Source organism: Felis catus, chromosome E2 (genome assembly GCF_018350175.1).
Source record: "Felis catus isolate Fca126 chromosome E2, F.catus_Fca126_mat1.0, whole genome shotgun sequence".
NCBI classification, from domain to species: Eukaryota; Metazoa; Chordata; class Mammalia; order Carnivora; family Felidae; genus Felis; species Felis catus.
This window is the reverse complement of record NC_058382.1, coordinates 47,201,815-47,217,630: the sequence shown is the minus strand read 5'-3', so window position 1 is coordinate 47,217,630 and position 15,816 is coordinate 47,201,815. Positions and strand designations below refer to the sequence as shown.

General features: G+C 43.7%; 2 protein-coding genes across 8 annotated transcripts in view; one reads left to right on the top strand and one right to left on the bottom strand.

Annotated features, from left to right (window-relative positions):
• Positions 1 to 15,816, bottom strand: part of TXNL4B (thioredoxin like 4B) — a 42,224-nt gene that overhangs the window by 25,069 nt on the left and 1,339 nt on the right. For 3 of the 7 annotated variants that reach the window (XM_045047205.1, XM_019819983.2, XM_045047204.1), the window contains exons 2-3: positions 13,631 to 13,799; positions 12,229 to 12,380 (exon numbers count right to left, since the gene is read on the bottom strand). In XM_045047205.1, coding sequence (XP_044903140.1) covers positions 12,229 to 12,380; positions 13,631 to 13,762 — 284 coding nt within the window. In that variant the 5' untranslated portion in view covers positions 13,763 to 13,799. The other 4 variants (XM_045047208.1, XM_045047206.1, XM_045047207.1 and 1 more) reach the window with 3 other exon arrangements.
• On the top strand, positions 2,405 to 6,666 carry HP (haptoglobin). The gene is given in 5 exon segments (NM_001198928.2): positions 2,405 to 2,412; positions 3,551 to 3,633; positions 3,941 to 4,042; positions 4,783 to 4,857; positions 5,770 to 6,666. Coding segments are annotated over 5 exon segments (1,044 nt in total). The 5' UTR covers positions 2,405 to 2,407; the 3' UTR covers positions 6,549 to 6,666.

The following is a 15,816-nucleotide window of genomic DNA, read 5'->3' as shown; positions in this document are numbered from 1 at the left end:
TTTGGATCAAAGAATCTTTTTCCAAGTATGTTTCTTTTTGAGCTCTCTAAAAGTGTTATCATTCTTTTTCTTTAAAAAATTTTTTTAAATGTTTATTTATTTTTGAGAGAGCGTGAGCAGAGGAGGGGCAGAGACAGATGGAGACACAGAATCTGAGGCAGGCTCCAGGCTCTGGGCTGTTAGCACATAGCCCAATGTGGGGCTCGAACCCACAGACTGTGAGATCATGACCTGAGCTGAAGTTGGATGCTTAACGGACTGAGCCACTCAGGTGCCCCAAAGTGGTATCATTCTTAACGTAATCTCCTGAAACTTGCCACTTTCTTTCAAACTTATGATTTTCCATGTTTTTTCATTGTCTGTTCACTCTCACAGCTGTGTAATACAGATTGTCCCTGACTGAAGATGGCTCAACTTAACGAGTTTTTTCTTTCCTCCTTTTTAAAAAAAGTATAGTTGACGTACACTATTCTATTAGTTTTAGATACATAATGATTCAACATTTGTATATAGCATGAAATGCTCATCATGGTAAGTGTAGTTACCATCTGTCACCACACAAAGTTATTCCAATATTATCGAGTATATTCCCTATGCTGTACATAACATCCTTATGACTTAATTGATTTTATAAGTGGAAGTTCATATCTCTTAATCCCATCACCTGGATCACCTAGCTCCCCACCCCCGACTTCTGATTTTTTGACTTTATGATGGTGTGAAAGCAGCATGCATTCAGTAGAAACTGTACTTTGAATTTTGATCTTTGCCCGTGCTAGTCATATGCAGGATGATAGTCTCTTGTGATGCTCGGCAGTTTCCAGTCAGCTACACGATCATGAGGGTAAACAATCAATACGCTTAACGACCATTCTTTACCCACATAACCACTTTGTTTTTCATTTTCACTACAGTATTCAATAAATTACATGAGATATTCCATGTTTTATTATAAAGGAGACTTTGAGTGAGATGATTTTGCCCAACTTAGGGCAATGGGATTGTTCTGGGCACATTTAAGGTAGGCCAGGCTATATTTTAATGCTTGGTAGGTCAGGTGTATTAAATGAATTTGTGACTTACAGTATTTTCAACTTAAGATGGTTTATCAGGATGCAGCCCTATCACAAGGCGTGGAAGATCTGTATTCCATTATATGAATATACCACATTATTTAGCCATCCCCCTATTAAAAGTATTTTGAGTACAGTTGACACACAATGTTACATTAGTTTCAGGTGGACAACATAGTGATTCAACATCTCTATATGTTATGCTGTGCTCACCACGAGTGTAGCTACTACCATCGGTCACCTTCCAACACTATTGCAATATGATTAATTGTATTCCCTGTATCTTTTATTCCCATGACCTATTCTTTCCAGAACCGGAAGCTGTATCTCCCTCTCCCCTTCACCCATTTTGTCCATCCTCTCAATCCCTTCCCTCTGGCAGCCATCACTTTGTTGTTAGTATTTATAGGTCTAATTCTGCTTTTTGCTTGTTTGCACCCATTCCCTACTGATGGACATCTATGCTGTTTCCAGTGATCTTGCTGTTACATCAGTGCCACCACCAATATCTCAAAGTGATTCTTTTGTACATTATAACTTAAGAACCACTGATCCTTTTTTTTTTTTTTAATGAACAAAGCAGTATTTTATTGAGTTCAATTGAGTAGGACTTGGAATATAGAGTGCAGACATTTGACTGAAGCGTACTGATTTTCCTCACCTGCTGTCTGTATTAATTACTGGATTACAATACCATGAGAACTACTGCCATTGAGCATGGTTTGCAGCAGCCTACAGTACAGCTTTAACCATTTTGTGTGATTTCTTGCAAAGAGCTATCAGAGAAGACAATAGATACATTTTACTGATTTCAGGTTGGAGAAGTTTTAAGCAATAGGAAGATGTCAACACAGGGTGAGGAAGATGATTGTGAAAAGGAAATGCTTTCTTTAGAGCCCTGTCTCAGCCAGGTTGCAGGAACATCTATAAGGCGTTTGAAATAATGCAAAGAAGGTTTTTTTTTTTTTTCTCAGTGCTGAAAACTCTCCAAAACAAAGAGACACAGATTGACGTTTCCTCCCCCACTCCTGCACAGTGGCTGATTTCGGGAAACACTTGGGCAGCTACAGGGGGTCATGGCATGGCCAGGCTTCTTTGAGGTTTGTAAAGAAACACCAGGGGCAACTCAAGCGTGAAGCAAGAGCTCAGCTCTTAACAAGGATATTGTTTGTGGCTCTGTTACTGGAAAATGCAGTGACCTTAACAAGGTCAAAGTTGTGTAGACACAGCAATTACGAAACCCAGAAGGGGGTGGAGTGAGATACCGGAGGCATAAAAGCATCAGCAGGTAGCCCCCACAGCACTGCTCTTCCAACCGGCAGGACAAACCAAAGATGAGGTGAGTCCATGGTTCTGCCACTTCCCTCCTTGCCTTGCTCATGTCATCTTTCTCTGTGCACATCTTGTACCCAGGGGACAGCTCAGGTATGGGGGGAACCAAAGGAGAGATGGAAATCAAGAACAAAGAAATAGGGCCACTGGGCTAAACTATAGCAAATTAAGGGGTTTAGTTTAGCGTGCTAAATCTTCTGCTTTTCTGCGTCCATGAGAATGTGACTTACTCTAAACAATATCTTTTTCCTCGAGGTTACAAAATTTTCATCTTTACAGGGGATGCCAGAGGCTCCCATAGTAGGCTTTCTGGTATTTAAGATATGTTTATTAGCAGATTTTTTTTTGTTTGTTTTAAAAAATGTGTAAGACCAATAGTAACACATTTGAGTGACCCAATTAAGGCACTGAGATTTTATCAAAGCAAAAAAACCCCCCAAAACAAACCTTTTTTAAAGGTTGAAATAACAAGACTACATGCTTAACTAAGCAATCTCTGTACGGTTGGCTTCTGTCAGCGAAACGATTACCTGGTAGTGTCGCCTATGCGTCAATGCCTGTGTCTACGGTCATGCTTTCAGGAAGCCCGTTATCTTCCTGGTGACCTTTTGGTGTTTTGGGGTTTCCTAAAGGCAAATCATCATAAAATAATAGGAAAACCATAAATTCTGTATATTTAAAACATCTACTTATGGAAAAAATTAAAAAGTCTAGGGAATAGCATAAGAAATCCCTACTTTTCCGTCTTCAAGTTATCCACACTTTATTAGCTATTATCCTGTAGCCCAGCGCCTTTGGTGTCTGAGGTTTTTTTTTTTTTTTTTTCAGGAGAGCTCATTTATTATTAGCAACTTAATGTTTCCTAAATGCTGCCAGAAATTGAGGCCCACATGCCTATGTACCTTCCTATCTTGGTGGTTCCTCTCTGAGGCTCATGTAGAATTCTCAGCAGCACGGACCACACTGGAACCCGAGTGGACTGTGTATATGGGTGCTGGCAGGAGGCAACTTCTTGGTTCTAACACTTCCATGTAGCTTCTTCTCTGGCTGGCTAATGGGAGGGGTGTGTGTGTGTGTGTGTGTGTGTGTGTGTGTGTGTGTGTAGCAAGACCAGTTGTGCACCCCTTCTTGTCCTGTCTCTGCAGAGCCCTGGGAGCTGTTGTTGCCCTCCTGTTCTGGGGGCAGCTTTTCGCAGTGGAGACTGGCAATGAGGCCACGGATAACACAGGTAGGTCTTTGGGTTTGGGTGGGAGCTGGATGTCCCAGCACTGCTGGGTCTTATTGACCTTATCACATCTGCACCCTCTCTTTGGGAAGAGCCACTTCCTCCTTCTCATCTTAACCTCGGGTATTTCAGTCCCGTGAAGAACACTGGAGAGCCATCCAGAAAAAAGGGGAGATGGCCTTCCCTCTGGCTTCCATTTGAGGTGGAGGGCAGTTGATACGCAGAACAGCTTCTTCTCAACTCTTTTCATGGGTCTCTGGGATGAGTTTCTGAACATGAACCCCCTCTTCCTATTGCATTTCCTTTGCAGAGGTCAGCCTTCCAAAGCCCCCAGAGATTGAGAATGGCTATGCGGAGCACTTTGTTCGCTACCAGTGTAATCCCCTCTATAAACTGCGCACCGAAGGAGACGGTAAGACCTGGACCATGTCCCTGCACCCTCCTCCATCCCGGCCTTTCCATGATGAGTGGGGCCAAGGGTGATGGGCCAGAAAACTTACATGTTCTCCTTGGAACCAGAAGAGGTAGATTCTAATAGCGATTTTGTCACCAGTAGCTGTGGCCTTTTGGGCAAATTAACTTTAGCTCCAAGTTTTCTCCTTTGTTAAGGGGAGGCGATAACATGTAGCCTACTCATCTCAGAGTGAGATCTACATCTCCAAAAGGAGATGTGGTAAAAAACCAAAAACCAAAAACCAAAAAACAAAAAACCAAGGGTGGTGCCAGTGATGACAAGGGGTGGTCCTTACTAGTGAGTACTGTGTTCCCAGCACTGTTCTAAGTTCTTGATGTATATCTGCTCACTTAGTTCTTACAAAACCCTCTGAAGAGATACTGTTATTCTCATTTTGCTGATGAGGACACTGAGGTACAGACAGGCTGAATAACTTGCTCAAGTTCAGGTAGCCTGTAAGGTGAACAGGCAGAATTTGAACCCTGGTTCCTACTCTGTAGTGTGTCTCCATGACAACAAATCTGTCCTGCTGGGCTTCACTGCCCCCCCCCCCCCACACTTGGCTTCTAGTACACTGCTCTTCCCTTCCTCCCTCCCTCCCTCCCCCTCTCTTTCTCTGATTCTCTTTAAACACCTCCTCTCTTCATGCTGGGTCCAGATTCAGTGTCTTTTAACTCTTTTCTATCCTTTTGCTTCAGGAGAGTATACATTAAACAGTGAGAAGCACTGGACAAACAAGGCCATTGGAGAGAAACTTCCCGAATGTGAAGCAGGTAGGAAGCCAGGGGCCCTGGGAAGCTGACCAAAGGTAGGTGTTGAGAGTCTAGTGTGTGGGCAGGCACATCCTTCCTGAGTGGCTTCCTCTGAGCATCACAGGGCCAAGATGAGGGACCTGGGAGAACCCAAAATGGCCAGGCCGATAAGTGAGCATTTGGGTGATGGCTCTCCAAAAAAGTGCACTAAGGATCTCCTTCATTTGGGTCTTTGGGGTATTGACTGAATCCACTGTCCACATTGCCCCCAGAGAATCAGAAGGCCCTGTGTATACAGAGAGGCCGCCTAGGCAGCCCAGGGTCAAGTGTACAGCCAGCTCCAGGAAGAACTAGTCATGGGAGGACAGAACAAAAAGAAATCCATGGAAGTATGAGGCAGCAGGTTGGAGACGGGTTAGGACTTCTAGTTCCTGTTATTAGGAAAAGCTACTGCTCCTTCCCTTTCCCTCCTGGGACGGGAGGATTCTGTCTGCCCTCTTCTATGACTAGTGGTGTAGAATCACTAAGCTGCCTTCTAGCTAAAATCTGAGTTCCAGCCAACGCTGCAACAGATGGCTCTTTATTTAGGGAGAATGAATTTTTATAGCTTCTCACCCTCACAATGACTTTTAGGGAAAGTCTCAGCATTGAGATTTGAAAATCTCAGCACTACTTGTTTTTTTTCATGAGTTAGAAAAGCAGGAAATAGAACTGTGCCCTACTGATGTAAACAACTTTATAAAAAAGAGCCACTTTAAACTGTCAACAATGGAAATGGGGGGAGCAGGTGGTAAGGCAAGGAGTGTAAATATTCCTAGCTGTGCAGAAATTAACACAACAGTTTAGACAGCAGCAATTGCCAATGCTTTGCCCCTCTTTCCTACACTGGGAGACTCACATTTCTGCTCCTGACTTTCTTGCTTTCCTTGACAGTGTGCGGAAAGCCCAAGAACCCGGTGGACCAGGTGCAGCGGATCATGGGTGGATCAGTGGATGCCAAAGGCAGCTTTCCCTGGCAGGCTAAGATGGTCTCCCACCATAATCTCACCTCGGGGGCCACACTGATCAGTGAACAGTGGCTGTTGACCACGGCTAAAAATCTCTTCCTGGGCCATAAAGATGATGCAAAAGCAAAAGACATTGCCCCAACTTTGAAACTCTATGTGGGGAAAAATCAGCCTGTGGAGATTGAGAAGGTGGTTCTCCACCCTAACTACTCCAACGTAGACATCGGACTCATCAAACTCAAACAGAAGGTGCCCATTGATGAGAGAGTAACGCCCATCTGTCTACCTTCAAAAGATTATGCAGAAGTGGGGCGTGTGGGCTATGTGTCTGGATGGGGGCGAAATACCAACTTTAATTTCACTGAGCTACTGAAGTACGTCATGCTGCCTGTGGCTGATCAAGAGAATTGTGTGAAGCACTACGAAGGCAGCACAGTGCCCGAGAAGAAGTCATCGAAGAGTCCTGTAGGGGTGCAGCCCATACTGAATGAGCACACCTTCTGTGCTGGCTTGTCTGAGTTTCAGGAAGATACTTGCTACGGTGATGCTGGCAGTGCGTTTGCCGTTCACGACGAGGACGACAACACCTGGTATGCAGCTGGAATCCTGAGCTTTGATAAGAGCTGTAGGGTTGCTGAGTACGGCGTGTACGTGAAAGTGCCCTCCATCCTGGCCTGGATTCAGGAAACCACAGCTGGCAACTAATGCTGTCTGGCTGGGAGCCCTAGCCTGACAGCAAGACTTTACTCTGGAAGAGAGGAAACTAGATGGGAGGAGAGGGGATAAAATGGGGTATGAAGCAGTGCTGAGTCAATCAATAAAGGGATTTCTTTTGAGTCATTTCTGTGCTGTTTTTAGCCTCAGGCCTTTTTTATTCTCTCATTTATGGTACAGCAGCAGCTAAGTGGTATAGAGTCTACTAGGAGTGTGGCAGAAAACACCCCAAGCCAACTCAAAATCCGTAAGACGAAACAAACTTTCGCACCCTGGGGATCATACTCATTGACTGAGTGCCTACCAAACAGCAGGCCTCAGAAAGGTCACTGTTACCCTGGTTTCATAGACAAGAAAACAGACTTGGAGAAGTTAAGTGATTTGTTTAAGGCCATACAGCTATTAGATAGTGAGGCTGAATTCACTTTGAACCCAGGTCTGTCTGGATATGAACTTCAGCTCTCTACACGGTATCCTCTTCTTTGAAGTGTGTTAGGGGAAAGAGTGCGGGCTGATGAGGAAGAGGCTAGCTCAACGTGGGATGAAAACAAGGATTTTGGCACAGGCAGTATTTTATTATTTGTGCTCCAACACACCAGCACTTCAGAAAACAAAGTAAGATGGGGTAAAGGCAGGCAGGACTTCTGGACTTGCTGAGTCCAGATCATAGTGTGGCCACATGTTTGCCAAGTGCCTTCAGTTCCCTGCCATCGGTCCCTGGTTTCTTTCCAGAGGGGCTTAAAACAGCTGATCCCTAACATCCCTATGAACATTCTGGAACTTGGTAAAGAGTTACAAGTCTCTTCCTCAATAGGGTATGCTTTTCCCAGTTGGAAGAAACCTATCCTTTACTGGGAGCCAAATGCAAGCCACCTGAGTCTTCCCTTTCACAAAGACAGGGTCTTGCTATTAAGGGTCTCCCAGAAGAAAGGTTTCAGAACCCCTGTAAACAGAAGGCTCTTCTTCTAACTTCTTCTGTTCCTTCCTGCTGTTTAAGCCTTCAGTACGCTGACCTTTCATTAATGTACCTTTGTGTCCTATGAAAATATGGCCTCTCCTTCTCATGGTATAAAATGCTGATGTCAGTATTCTCGCACCAGGATCTGCCCTTCACTGTGAAGTTGTCCTCAGGTGTACTCTCTAGATCCATCCACACTTTTCAACAGGTTAGAGCTAGTAGAGACCAATGAAGATCTTACATCTATATTCTAAAAGCTGTGAAAGAATAGCCAGAAACTGAAGAATTATACACACACACAAACAAAATATCTCTCAATACAGTTCTTTTTCGGTTGGTATAGCTTTAGCACTAAATTTTCTTGAAGAAAAAACACTCCACTTGTCTTGAAGAACTATCTGATTGCACTAAGTGGCTTCTGGCCACTGTCCCGAAGGAAAACAGTAAGAAAAAACTTTCAGCATTTTCTCAATTCACTTATCATTTCCAGCTTCCTCCCCAGCAGCACCTCCTGCCCTCCTGGTCTACCCCTTGGATTTTAGTGACACTGAACTCCGCGTGGCTCTCTGAACATGTTCTGCTGTCTCCAGCATCTGGGCTTCTTCCTCCTGGCACCCTCTCCTGAATGCCTCTCCCTTTCCACACAAGTACGTCCTACACTCCTTTGAGGTTTGGGCATTGTCTCCACTACAAAGCCTTCTCCCATTCAGGAGTCACTTGTATTTCTGTAGCATGGAGCACAGGGAAGGGCATTTGGTATGAACTCAATCAATACTTGTGGAATGGAAAGTAACTAAGATAGGAACAAAAACAATAAAAAAAAAAAGGGGTGCCTGGGTGGCTCAGTCGGTTAAGCGTCCGACTTGAGCTCAGGTCACGATCTCACAGTCTGTGAGTTCGAGCCCCATGTCGGGCTCTGTGCTGACAGCTCAGAGCCTGGAGCCTGCTTCAGATTCTGTGTCTCCCTCTCTCTCTGACCCTCCCCTGTTCATGCTCTGTCTCTGTCTCAAAAATAAATAAAAACATTAAAAAAAAATTAAAAAAAAATCAGGACTTCAGAGAAACATTCCCTAAAGACCTCAGGAAGAAAGAAGATATGAGAATTTTATGCATGCAAGTCCTAAGTTTTTGTTGGTATCTGAGCACCTACCACATGTCAAACACTGTGTGACTGAAGTTGTGACAGAAAATCCAACTAACAGTGACAGGCAATGAAGACATTTTATTCTTTCTGGAGGGAGGCAGGTTTAGAGTTCACTAAGCAGCTCAATAGCATCATCAAGGACCCAGGTTTTTATTGTTCTTCTCCACACATTCACGTTTCATCCCGGGGCTGGTCCTAATGGTCCTGGGATGGTTGCTACGGTTCCACGTCTTATCCCTGGAGCGGCTCTCTCCTGTCGTCAGCAAAGGATGCAAAAACCCACAGTGGCCTTCCTTCTATGCCACGTCAATGATAACCAGGACGGGTGGTCATCTCTTCTTGCAGAAAAGGCTTGTAAAGGAAGCGCCCAGTAAGGGGAGAATGAACTTGCAGAGACAGTGTTGGTCTGCACAGAGCTGGGACATCAGCGTCTGGCGAGCAAATCCACGTCTGGCCCACTGCCCTCTGGGTCTGCATCTATTCTTTTGTTCTACAAAGTCAGTATCCAGAGGCCCAGCGAGGTTTTGAGAGAAGCAGGGACTTGTCAAGTGGTGGCAGGTTATGCCAGGGCTGCTGGCAGAGCAAGAATTCTTCATAAAGTTATTAAAATGGGCAAATACCACAAAGATGTTATTTCTAACGATTCAGACATCTCTTTCCAGTCTTGAGTCCTTGAAGTAAAATCCTCTGCTTCAGAAAGCGGCAGAACTTGGACTTCTGGGAGAAATCTGCTGCTACTTACTAATTTGTTTAGCTCAAATTGGGTGCTGGATGGTAAAGGTTCAACGTCTCATTTCTTGGGCAATTTAATAAAAGCTAGTCAAATGAGCAAACTGGGATACTGTTTTAAAAGTTCAAGCCAGATGGGGCACCTGGGTGGCTAAGTCAGTTAAGCGTCCGACTTTGGCTCAGGTCATGATCTCACAGTTTGTGAGTTCGAGCCCTGCGTTGGGCTCTGTGCTGACAGCTCAGAGCCGGGAGCCTGCTTCAGATTGTGTCTCCCTCTGTCTCTGCCACTCCCCAGCTTGCAATCTCTCTCTCAAAAAATAAAAATAAATAAATAAAAGTTTAAACCAGAAAGTTTCCAAAATAAAACATTTTTCACTATCTGTAGAGAAACATTTATTCCAAGAGAAACTGAGATAACAGGGACTGGAGACAGGAGAGCATGAGATAAATACATGAGTGGAGAAACAGGTGAGGGGGAGGGTGTGTGTGTGGGTACATTTAGGGTAAAAAAAATAAGTACTTCTGCTCTTATGGGAAATGATTTTCTATTTTACTTGTATATCAAAGTCAACATAAATATACTAGCCAATGTTTAGAAGGATTCTGTATCATCTTAAGGAATAAAGAGAAGCACAATAAAAATTAAAAAAAAAAATCACGCTGGGGAAATTGACCCCGGTGGTCTTGACTGCTCTGGGGTTTGCAGGGAATAGACATTTAAGCATCTCTGCCCATTGCAGTGCCAGCGTGGTCTTCTACTTGAGGGTGGGGTATTTTCTACCCAAGTCAGCACTCTTCTCTGCTGGGATGCTGAACACATTTCCGAAGGACTCCAGGAAAACGGCACAGCTGGGTTCAGGTACTGTTTCAAGATCTGCTTTTTTCTTCAACTTTGATAGTCATGAATGCGTTAAATGTCTTGATAGAGAAGGTCATATTTGGGAATATTCTTGGGATCAATAGGACTTTGGACAATAAGCTTTCCCCTCATTGCTCCTCGATAAATTACTTCAACCAAATCTATGAAGTCTTGCTTGGTTTTGAAACTTCCCACAAACTTAGTGTGATCGGGAGACCTAGAGAGCACGGGAGAAAAACAACCACGCTCAGAACTTTTAGCGATTTCTCACTGCAGACCTTCAGGATAAACAAAATGAAGCACAGTTCTGATACTTTCTGTTCCTGAGGGAGACTTCAGACATAAAGCCCAACATTGATTTCTCCGTTTGTGAGTACAGGGCCCATTTGATACAGGATTAAACGCAGAGCCTTGGGCCACTGGGAGGGCACGTGAGCCCTACCAGGTGAAGAGCCTTCCCTTCAAAATCTACCTCAATTTCTTCTCAGTTCCTTATCAAGTAGAATTCCCTGGGCGTTGGGATGGGCATAGTTGGTTGCCGCTGCTGTTGGCCTTGCCGTGAAGAACCCGTTAACTGGTCACCGTCTCTGAGTTCCCCTCACTTATACTTTTGAGTGGGGGGGTACAAAATCGTTTTTTTTCCCTATTTAAAACATCGGTTATGTTTATTACAGAAATTTTTTAGAAAAAAACATTACCAGTGAGGTCAAAGGCCGCATTTTGGTACATATTCTTCCAAAGTGTGTGTGCGTGTGTGTACACACGTGTGTTTCTTTTTTCAAAATCATGGTAATTATATCATGCAAACTATTTTGTAATGTTCCAACTAACATAAAACCTATTTCTTTCAAAGTCATTAAACTTGTATTTACAACATCATATGAAACTGACATCTAGTGTCCTTCTGTAAACATCTAGTTTCTTTCCAAGTATTTTGCTTTCTAAATAATGGTGGGATGAATATTTAGGCAGCCAATTTTGCCCACTTTCATGATTATTTCCCTTTAGATAAATTCTTGGAAATGCAATTGCTAGGTTGAAATTTTTACATATTTAAGTTGGCAAATAGTGTCATAAATCACATTTTAAAAAGACTGCACCAGGGGGGTGCCTGGGTGGCTCAGTCGGTTAAAAGTCCCAGGTCATGATCTCATGGTTGTGAGCCCTGTGAGGGGCTCCACATTGGGCATGGAGCCTGCTTAAGATTCTCTCTCTCCCCCTCCCTCTGCCCCTCCCTACCTTGAGCATGCTCTCAAAAAAAAAAAAAAAAAAAAAAAAGATTGCATCAAATTAACTTCTATCACCTGTATCCTAGGAGAATAAACAGCTTTAAAATAAAACAGGTAATAGTTAATGCACTTTCAAGTAGATAATGACAAAACAGATACACAGATCTAAACAAGCAGACACCTGAACCACAGTGAGAAGTGTTAAGAATTATGGACACACTGAAAATACATGTTGAGTGCTAGGATGCTGACTGGATACAACGGAAGGTGTTAAAGATTTCATGGTGCTTATTCTTGACAGAATTGAAGAATGACATCAGAATTCTGAGTAGCAGAAGATAGGACACTTGGCCAGAGAGAAACATGTCTCAGTTTGCCGGAAGGAACACTTCTTTCATAAATGCAGCCTACCAGTCCCAAAAGTTTAAGAACAATGACGCGTTTTGTATTAAATGAAATTCCTAAGAAACTTTTTAAAAAGCTGTTCTATATTTTCTACACCAAAGGGTAGTTAGTGCTGCACAAACTGTTCAATTGTTTCCTACTTACGTAGGAGGTTAACATTTGCCAATCATACTGGATACGCTGTCATTTTTGTGCCAAAGTTTCACATGACCAAGGAGTGGGTCACCTGAGGACACAGCACCAACACAGGGCTCACAGAGCCACCCTCATAGGCAGGTGAGTTACTGGAACTGCTTGGTTGAAAGAACCCCTCCCAGCTGCAATGACTTCAGGTCAATCTAACTTACCCATAATCCACTTTCATGTGCTGCCCATTGAAGAAGAACACAGTAGATGGAATATAACTGATGTCAAAATAGTGCGTGTAAACGGGAGTTTGGTCCACATCTACCAGATATATAGCAGCCATTTTACTCAGATCAGAAGACGTCTTAGAAAGCTGCAAATAGAGACATGTAGGTTACAATGAGAGAGGCAGCTAAATCTCCCCTGAGATCCACATTAGATAACGTAACCTTATCATTCAGACAGGGCCCTGGGTAAGCTGTGTGAATACATTTCTCTCTCTTTTTTTTTAAAATTGATTTTTGGTTGTAAAAAGCTTTTATAAACTTCTTATAGATTTATGAAATCCATGTTCGCTTAAACAAAAACAACTCAGAAATATACACGGCAGACACTGAAATTCCCCCCAATCTCCTGCCTTCCAATCCCCCCTTAAATGATAATCATAATAAAAACAGTGAAGGCTTGTCTGGCGGTTATTACACGTTAAGTGTCCAAAGTGCTTTATGCTTATTAGCTCATTTGATCCTTACAACATTCATATGAGGTTATTATAGTCCCCACTTCTTAGATGAGGAAACTGGGTAATCTGCCCTTGGTCACACAACTTAAGCAGTACAGCTGGGATTTGAACTTGGGCAGCTTGGCTTCAGTCTATACTCTTGGCCTCTGATATTCCCTTCCCTCTATGGCTGAGGGTATAATCCTCTGGCCCATTCCTCTTCCTCCCTCAGATTAACACATCAGCATTCATTTTTAATCACAGAAATAAAGATTCTTATACTGGATCCACACTGTGTGCGGTAGCAATAGAAATGGTGCGAAGAGGTGTTAGTTCTGGGATCAGTCTCTCTCTATAACAGAGACAAGAATAACCACATTTTGTCCCATACTCCCCTCCCTACTCATCAGAGTATGAAGAAGTGTTATGAAATCAGATTACCATCAGGCACACACTGGAGGCACCACACTGGAAAAGCTTATTTGCAGGCAGAGAAAAAGAAGTTCGAACCCCAGCTCTGCAAGTTACTGGTCTGTCCTGTGGGAAGTCACCTGACGTCCCTGGCATTCATCTCCCTGTGCGGGAGTAGTAACAGTGATGGTAATTATTCCACTGTTGTGAGCACAGAGTAAATAAGTGCTTCTGGTCCTCTACTGCTCTGTTGGTGAAACTGAACTTGGATGGCTACTGGTGGGGAGGGACGTCTAGGACAGATTCAGCAGGATCACGGGTCTGGGGGCTTAGCTCAGGGCAGGCACATGACCAGCTCCTAGTGAAAGCGTGCCAGCAAATGAAAAGCAGTATCTCCAGGCCCGGCCACTGCCTTTCATGCACTTTGTAAATGTTGAAGTGAGAACATACAGATTTTTAATAAAAACCATTTATTTAAAGAATTCACTTACAATATCATCTAGCTGCAGACAGACTGGATCCTCATCTCTCCCAAATCGGAGAACCAATACCTTCTCTGCAGTACTTTTTATTGCTTGGTCTACTTCTTTTTTGCTAGTTAGCTTGGGCAACAGGAAGCTCATCTTGCCATAATCCAAATATTTATCCTTACTGTCAGTCCTGAAATACAGTTGCAATATTTAAAGACAGATTAAGTGCATGAGTCCTAATTAAAAAAAAAAAATTAATTTTGTAGTAGTTAATACACATATATTTTATTCTCAGAGGAAAGAAATAGTTTCATACAACATAGTATCACAACAGTAAAAAAAAAAAACCAACACACTAAATGCACAAACTGCTGGCAAGTCCACCAGCTTGAAAAGAAACATAAATACAAAAAGGCATACTGTGGGGGCGCCTGGGTAGCTCAGTCGGTTGAGCATCCGACCTCAGCTCGGGTCATGATCTCACAGTCTGTGAGTTCGAGCCCGTGTCGGGCTCTGTGCTGACAGCTCAGAGCCCGGGGCCTGTTTCAGATTCTGTGCCTCCCTCTCTCTCTGACCCTCCCCCATTCATACTCTGTCTCTCTCTGTCTCAAAAATAAATAAACATTAAAAAACAAAATTTCAAAAAGGCGTACTGTGAAAAATCTCCCTCCCTCTCTCCGCCCTCAACTGGCCCTGTTAGTACTGGCCTATTTCTCCCCAAACAGCAGGTAGCTACTTTCATTAGTTTCTCATGTATCTTCCAGTTTTGTTATGCATTTACAAAAACATACAAATGTGCATTCCTATGTTTTTTCCCTCTTTTACCCCGAAGACAGGCTATTCTATCTGCCAGGGTTCTAGCAGGAGAAAGATAACATTCTCAAATTTGGTAATTTCGAAAGATTTTCATTAAGGCAGGGTACAGGCACACACCAGGTACAGTGCTGTACTCAGGCTAGTAAGAGCAGGGTGCCGTTCCCACCCTGAGGCCTGAAGGAGCTACAGCAGGGAGTAGTTAGCACAAGTGTGTGGTGGGGAACGCCGGGTGGAGAAGGCTGTCATATAGGAGGTCAGCCTGCAGTTAAGGGATGCAGCCACTCTTCTCCGTCTGTCTGATCTTCTCCTAATGTGCCCACTGGGTGACTCACACTGGAACCAGAAGGCAGGGGAGATGCAGAGGGCATCCAAGTCTTGTGGTCCTGGAGCAGTCTAGAGAAGGAAAGAGTGCATCTGGAGAGGCAAATGACAGCTGTCCGGCACACATACTTTACCCACTCTTCCTCACGTTGCGCTTTTTTACTTAGCATGCATAGACCTTCCCATATCTATACACACGTTGTCACAGAGACATACTATTTCCACACACGCACCACACTTTTAAAACCGTCTTTTACTGATGAAGTATTATCATGAGCCCCCAGCCCCACATGACAAACAGATAAAGAATGTGTGTGAAAACCACAAAATAAACAAATCATAGGGGCGCCTGGGTGGCTCAGTCGGTTAAGTGGCCGACTTCGGCTCAGGTCATGATCTCGCAGTCCGTGGGTTCGAGCCCCGCGTCGGGCTCTGTGCTGACAGCTCAGAGCCTGGAGCCTGTTTCGGATTCTGTGTCTCCCTCTCTCTGACCCTCCCCCGTTCATGCTCTGTCTCTCTCTGTCTCAAAAATAAATAAATGTTAAAAAAAAATTAAAAAAAAATCATAAAATACTCAGATAAAAGAGAACTAATCCAATTCCCTCATTTTATAGACTTGTTTGCTTATAGTTTTGGTTCTAGCTACAGCACGGACTAGAATCAAAGCCACCAAATTTCTTTCCTTCTCAAGTTTTTGATTTTATTTTAGAGGGAGAGAGAGAGCACGCAAGCGGGGGAGAGAGAATCTTAAGCAAGCTCCACACTCAGCACGGAGCCCATCATGGGGCTTGATCCCATGACTCTGGGATCATGACCTGAGCCGAAATCAAGAGATGGATGCTTAACTGCCTGAGCCATGCAGGTGCCCCCAAGCCACCAAATTTCTAGTGCAGTGTTCCTTCTGCTATAATAAGCTCCTGTTCTTATGGTTGAGAAACTCTATTTTTGAGTCCATCCAGAAGAACTCCACCGGGGTACTTGATATTTTATATTTGGCCCCCAAATTGGCTAATGCTATGAAAAGGGAGGATTTCTTTATGTGTGTGTGTGACAAGTCACATTTTAAGACA